This window comes from Gymnodraco acuticeps, unplaced genomic scaffold, assembly GCF_902827175.1.
Source record: "Gymnodraco acuticeps unplaced genomic scaffold, fGymAcu1.1, whole genome shotgun sequence".
Taxonomy (NCBI): Eukaryota; Metazoa; Chordata; class Actinopteri; order Perciformes; family Bathydraconidae; genus Gymnodraco; species Gymnodraco acuticeps.
In genome coordinates, this window is record NW_022990502.1 from 896725 (window position 1) to 903822 (window position 7098).

Genomic DNA, 7098 nt, shown 5'->3' on the forward strand with positions numbered 1-7098 from the left:
TTTCACTCTCTCAAAAGTTGGGCCATTTTATCATCATGCGCTAATGAGCAACTCTCATAGGAATGAATGAGGCCCCGCCTCCCACGCTGTATCCAGTTCTTATTATACATCCATGACATGGACAGGAAACTAAATACATTTGCACACATCTTGTGTCCATATCTTTCTGTTGTGGTGGTCATGCCACAACCGTGCACGTGCATGCATGCGCGAGTCATGGTAAGATATCTGGATTAAGAGGTTGCTTTTTCTTTGCACAGAATGAAAGAAAGGCCAAATGAATGAGCTGTGATTTTAGTGCTTTTAAGCAGAGGTCAATAATGTGTACGGCCCTCGGAGGATGTTGTAAAAATTGAAATGGCCCTTGAGAGGAAAAAGGTTCCCCACCCCTGCTGTAGCGAGTAAACTCTAACGGCCCGTCCACACTACAGCGTCTGCAGCATCTGCAGCGTCGACAGCTTCAATCTGCCCATTCACTTTGAATGGGGTGACGTCACGTTGCCGCTTTTTTTCGCCGAACTGAATTGTGGGTAGCAGAGCGGTCCGTCTCCGGCGTCTCAGGCGTCAGAAGTTGAACAATGTTCAACTTCTGACGCCGGAGTAGCCAGCGCCAGCCAATCAAATCCCGTTTCGGAAAATCTGACAGATCAAGCCGTAGCCAATCAAACCGCGTCTAAACTGGGAGAGATATCCCGCCGTTCATTTCTATATTTCCAAAAAAGATGGAGGAGAAACTAATGATCGCCGTAGCAAATCACCCGGTTTTGTATGACCAGACCCTCTTCACCTACCGGGATACAAACCGGAGGAACCAGGCATGGAGGGAGGTGGCAGAGACAGTGGGTGAAACTGGTAGGTTTTCGCCTGTTTGGGGAGTTTATATATATATTGCTCCCATAAAATCCCCGGGGGTTTTTGCTTTCTATGTCGGGGGCGGGAGATACATGTGATTGGTTGTTGGTCGCGGTGCTTGAATAAAATCCCCAAACTTCAGACACGCCCAGCTCCAAGCTTTTTTTGAAGCTGTAGTGTGGACGCTCCGTAACACAGAAAATACCTCCCCCAAAAGCCTCGTTGGAGATTTCTCAGTTTCCATTGTTTACTTCCTGCCCCGTGTGACGTGGCTGCACCGTGCAACGTCACTTCTTCTGCCAGTCGACCATATTAAGTGTCGTAAAACCTGCTTCTTTTCAAAGCTCTATCCAGTCATGTCGCGGAGGGTCTGTTGCCTGTATTGTGTGGAGAAATCCACAATGTTTGCAGTACCAAAGGCAGAACCACGACGAAGTCAGTGGTTGACATTCCTTTTTAACACTGTTCCAGCTGATTTACCAGCCGGTACTGTTGTGTGTGCGCGGCATTTCACGGACCAAAGCTTTAAAAACTTAAAAATGTTTAGCTTCGGACTTGCTGTAAAGCTGATATTGGAGGACGATGCTGTTCCTACTTTGTTTGGACCAGCGGGAGATTCGGGTACACAACCTGTAAGTATTCATTGTGGTTTGTGTATTTATTCTGTTTAAAACAAACAATGTATCTACCACGACTCTGTAAATGCTATGCTAATGCTATGCTACCGAGGTAAACACGAGGGCTACCTAGCATTCCCAGACCTCAACACGGATGTTAGCACATGGCCTTACATGTATCTCATAGCAGGAGAATGTCTGCAAACACACACGAAATACTCATAGACAGTATACTCCGGGTGATTTAACCGTACGGTCAGTAATTACAGTTGCCGTTTGTGTATTCTACCGAGCTACCATTAATAAGCTAAGCTAGAAGCTCTAACCTAGAGATGTTATGAAAAACATTGTTTTCATGCTACAATGAATGACCGAACGTTGCAGACTAACTGTATAATATTGCAATTGTAAGATGTTCTTGCTAAGCCTAGACTAGCTGTTAAACTGCATATTAGGTTAGCATATTAGCTGACAAGCTAACTGTGTTGATTACTGATAGATAATCATAGCTGGAGAATTTCGTCTGCAAACACACACGAAATACTCATAGACAGTATACTCTGGCTGATGTACGGTCAGTCGCCAAATATAATTACATTGAAGTTTGCGGTCCTAGCATCTATGCTACTGAGCTACAAAGAGTCTGAAATATTACGCTACATGGGAAAAGGTAGCAGACTATCTGTAGAACATTGTAATTGTAAAAGTGTTGCTTTTATGAAATTGACTGTTTTCCTCGGATACTAAATTAATTGTATGAATAGGCCTACTATGTGTATCTTTCTTAGAGTACATCACAGCAGGAACACAATACCAACTGCTCCAGTACAGTCGGATGTCAAACAGACCGTCCACAGACTGTTTGTGTGGGAACTCAGAGGGTTGAGACCAGTGTTGGGACTAACGCGTTACAAGTAACGCGTTACTGTAACGCCGTTATTTTTGGCAGTAACTAGTACTCTAACGCATTACTTTTAAAATTCAGTAACTCAGTTACCGTTACTACATGGTGCGTTACTCCGTTAGTTTTTTTATATAGTCAACAGCCAGGCGAACAGAGATGAGAACTGTACTTAAGTACAGTACTTGAGTAAATGTACTTTGATACTTCCTGTGTCACATGCGGAGACGGGCTGTGGGCGTGTTTGTGTTGTTTACTAACAAGACTATTTCTCCACCTGGAGATATTCTCACTATTTCACTTTTGTCGAGCACAAAGAAAAGAACGTTTTAGTTAAATGTAAGTTGTGTCTTGGCGGGTCAGAGATCCTATCTACGTACTGCCCAAACCAGTAATTCAAATATCTTAAAACATCTGCAAAAACAACATGCTGGGACGAAGCTAGTAGCTAAGACCACAGAGACTCAGCCGACGCCACTCCACCTCCACCTAAGCAACAGCGGCTGGATTTTAACCAAGGGACTGCTAGCCAGGGAAAAGTCGATAAAGCCATTGCACGGTATGTTGTAGAACACATGCAGGGTATTGCTACAGTGGAGTCACCCGCTTTCAGGGAGCTAGTTAGCATGATAGCATGTCCGGGCGGCACACGGCATATGGGACGGAAAACTTTTTCCAACTACCTGGAGAAAGAATATACAAAAATGGAAAGCCAGCTAATATCGATGCAATCCAGATTGCATATAATGCATGTCAAGTTGATCAACAGATTGTATTATTCTCCAATGCAATAACAGTACTGAAATGAAGGCTATAAGGGCATTAATGCTAGCCCTTTTTTCAAGTAACGAAAACGTTACTTTTCACAGTAACGCATTACTTTTGGGTGTAAGTAACTAGTAATGTAACTGAGTTACTTTTGACATGAAGTAACTAGTAATGGTAACTAGTTACTGGTTTTCAGTAACTAGCACAACACTGGTTGAGACACGGTCTGTGGGAACACAGACAGTGGAATGTAAAGTGTCCGCCATTTCTGTTGCTACACAGTTGGCCCGGGGAACACTGAAATCGGCACACGTGAGAAGCAAAGGTAGACTATAACACTGACAAATCACAGATACATTACCTTAATTGTGCTTTTATTACATGTACAGCACTTGGGCTCGACCAAACATCTTTTTTAAATGTGCTCTATAAATAAAACCTTATTTGATATTATTGTATATCACAGAAATACTGTTATGTTGACTACAAGAAATACAGTGCTGTTTGTAGTTTGTACATTTTTCATGAATTAATCTGTCAGATGTACACAAGTTGTTGGCCTTTTACAATGTATTAGTGTCTTATCTAATGTACTTAGTATTTATGCACTTTTCCCTTTTTATTAACAGGCATCCAGGCCACGGTGTCTTTCAAAAGTGTTGGCACTAAAACTTCCACCTACACAGAAATCCCCTTGTCCTCTACACCAATAAAGGGCCCAGGATTGGGACCTAGCAAGAGACCTCGACTAGAGTAGGAGCAGGAACAAGGAGAGACTTCGATTGAATTTGAAGAGACTCTGGATTCGAGTTACCACCCTGATGATACTGTAGAAGGATCTGACGTATCGTAAGTTTGGTATATTTGGTACACATTACTATTACTGTTGTTCAGAGTTGACATCTAACATGTATTGTTAATTTTGTTTTGTTACATTAGACTTCAGACACGATCCACGCACAGTGACGCAAAGTACATTGTGTTTGAAAGCTGCCTCGGACAGCTGTTTGAAAAATGTCCGTTTTGTAAGACAGACTGTGATGTCCAAAAACGAAAAATGGGACTTTTGTGGCGTCCAAACAGCGTTGTCCAAACTGCACTTACTTCAGACAATGGGAGAGACAGCCCATCATTGGAAGTACGCCGGTTGGCAACTTACAATTATCTGCTGCTACATACTTCACTGGTGCTTCCTTCTTCCAACTAAAAAAGGTATTTTACCATCTTACATCCATAGCATATGAAAAATGACAGAAGTGGACTTTTTCAAATACTTGTCCTGTTTTTCTATTTATTCATAGATATGCAGAGCCATGCAGCTGGAGATCTTCCAGTATGAGACCTTCAGGAGGCATGCTAGGCATTATCTGGAGCCTGCTATTATCCACAAGTGGAAAACTGATCAGCTGAAGATTTTCTAGCAACTACACCACCAGGGGGGAAAGGTCACAGTTGCAGGAGATATGAGAGCAGACTCTCCAGGTAAGCAGAAACAGACAAGACAGTCTAGTGCCAGAGTTACTGGTGTATATTACAATTCATCAAACTTATCCATTGAAATTCTGTTAAAAAGTCTTGAAACCTCCTGTATTATATTTTCTTCAGGCCACTCAGCTAAGTTTGGGAGCTACACACTAATGCACCTGGGAAGCAACACCATTGTGGACTTCCAGCTTGTTCAGGTGGGATTCTCTTTCTGGGTGTAATTTTAGGCGTGCTGGATGCTGAACACTGAATTATCTGTACAATGAAAGAATAAAAGAGTAATGAATAAGTGTATACAAATAATTAATTATTATATGAATGTTATATTTTTCAGTGTACGTGGGTGAGCTGATGAGGCTGGTGTTTGAAGAAGTCTTTGAGGACCCAACACCCTTTGTGGAGGAGATGAATAAAATCAACATCCCAAAGGACCTGTCCACTCAATTTGACAGGCCCTCAAAGGAGGAAGTGGTAGCCCGCCATGTCTCACGTTTTAGTCTAGGGGCGGTCGGAAGCCCACTTACTGTCCAGCCAGATCAGGGAACTCCTGGCGTATCCGGCGGACCACACACGACAGGATGACCACTCTGATTCCTCGTCCCAAAAAGCCCCAGCACCAGCTTACGAAGCTGCGATAGGCCAGATGCCTAAAACGCCTATAAGAGGAGGAATGGATGATAACATATATGTGCTGTCCTGTTTTTCACCCTTACCCTCTGGCTGCTTGAACAACTGAATTTCCCCACAGGGATTAATAAAGGTCCATCTTATCTCATACAGTGTATATATACACATGATCAATTTGTACATTTATCAAAATAAAGTTTGATGGAACTACTTGATAGCCTTTCTTCCCTGAATTATTTGCTCCTAGATCATTCATATATAGCAAACCATAATTTGATTTTTCATCTAATACAGTAGTAGTTTATTATAGCTAAAGATAACTTACTCTTCTTCAGTTCTACGCCTCAAAGGTCCATAATCAAACCGATAAATATTGTGGAGGTTTTGCAGGGTGTAGGGATTGAGGCAGTTTGGTTCTAGTCCGGGGTGGTCAACCATGCACACAATGGGTTCTGGGACTTGGTGCATTCGTGTTAAAACCTATAGGAGGATAAGATATTTGTAACATAATACGTTTAGCAATTAAATCCAACTATGGCGAGGTTTACAAAATAAACATTCAATTACTATAGAATAAATAAAAGGGCATATAGTCTATTGACATGACAAGTATGTATGGTGTATATAATGTTGTGTGCTACTGTTGGTGTTTTTGTATTTGTTGTGGTGACACCCTGTTTGGACCATAATTCACCTTTGGTATAGTGTTGCCACACGGACCCTTTAGTGTGTGCTCTTAGGTTTAGCGTGTCATTCCTAGCTTGTCAGACAGAGCAGACATGTATTTTACCTGATTCTAAACTCACCGCCCCCGACTCCCTTTCATCGGCACTACACTGTCACCTTTCTAATCTCCCTGCAACAGAGGTTTTCCACCTCGGTAGGCATTACTGCGCAGTTTCCACACGTGCACCTAAATAACAACAGTTGGAAAGTTTGGTTAGTCAGCGGACACACTTGTTACTGTGATGTAAATAAATGATGAAGTTCTAACATTACATCTGAAATGTAGCAGCTATACAAAATTAAAACGTTCCACTGTGAAACCGCCTGCTGTATTCTTGTTTGGGACGGTGGATCAGGTCCATCATGGTCCGTTTCACTCTCAGGGTCGGACTCCGGTTCGTACATATATGGCTTTACTGACGCGATTTCATTTCTGCTACTCCGCTCAGAGCCGAAAAAACACCATGGGCTAAGTGGGCTAAGTACCCGCTAAACCACTTTACGGCAGATGTCAACAGGGGCAGAGCCTCTGTGGTGGTTGACAAATCAGAACAGAGGGGCCGAGCTGACCAATCGGAGCACACTGGGCTCACAGGGAGGGGGGGCAAGAGCTGCAACGAGCCGTTTAGTGGAGAGAGTGAATACACATAGTTTACAGAGATGCTGTATGCGAAACAATGTGAGTTTGGAAAATTGCACAGTATAAATCTATTCTAGTAGACATCAACAATGGAATTATGATCAGTGGAAATGGCCATGACATGTGACCTTTAAGTCGGACAGCTCGGACTCGGAGTCGGCTTGACTGGCTGGGTTTGCAATAGCGGAAATTGCGTAGGCGTTTTTCGTTGCAGATGAAGTGGATGCAATAGAAATCCCACATGTATTGTATGGAGAAGGGCATGATGAACACCGTCTGCAGAGGTAATTACGTATCTTTTTATTTTTTTATTTGATAGGGACAGAGCATGTTAATGAACATCAAGTATAAATGTGTTTGAGCAAACATGCTAATTTACATCTGTAGTAGGCTACCTAGGCAGGTAACAAAAACAGATACACAATACAATACACAAGTAAAAAGACAAAATACATTGTACGCTACTACATGTATCTAGGCCT

General features: G+C 42.5%; 1 protein-coding gene across 2 annotated transcripts; it reads left to right on the top strand.

Annotated features, from left to right (window-relative positions):
- Positions 1–1107: 1107 nt before the first annotated feature.
- Positions 1108–5463, top strand: LOC117553079. Of its 2 annotated transcripts, XM_034226859.1 has the most exons (4): positions 1108–1484; positions 2258–2350; positions 3352–3463; positions 4958–5463. In XM_034226859.1, the coding sequence occupies exons 1-4, from the start codon at positions 1209–1211 to the stop codon at positions 5203–5205; spliced, it is 729 nt and encodes a 242-aa protein (XP_034082750.1). In that variant the 5' UTR covers positions 1108–1208; the 3' UTR covers positions 5206–5463. The 2 variants fall into 2 exon arrangements, 1 of the variants encoding a protein (XP_034082750.1); XR_004570073.1 differs by lacking the exons at positions 1108–1484; positions 2258–2350; positions 4958–5463 and adding exons at positions 3768–3987; positions 4078–4214 and having other exon boundaries at positions 3351–3463.
- The last annotated feature ends 1635 nt before the right edge of the window (positions 5464–7098 follow it).

Excerpts from the sequence above, each read along its gene's own strand:
- LOC117553079 (XM_034226859.1), top strand. The coding sequence starts at position 1,209 with ATGTCGCGGAGGGTCTGTTGCCTGTATTGTGTGGAGAAATCCACAATG. Across the intron at positions 1,485-2,257 it reads GAGATTCGGGTACACAACCT|AGTACATCACAGCAGGAACA; the intron begins GTAAGTATTCAT and ends TATCTTTCTTAG. Across the intron at positions 2,351-3,351 it reads TTTGTGTGGGAACTCAGAGG|GTTGAGACACGGTCTGTGGG; the intron begins GTTGAGACCAGT and ends AGCACAACACTG.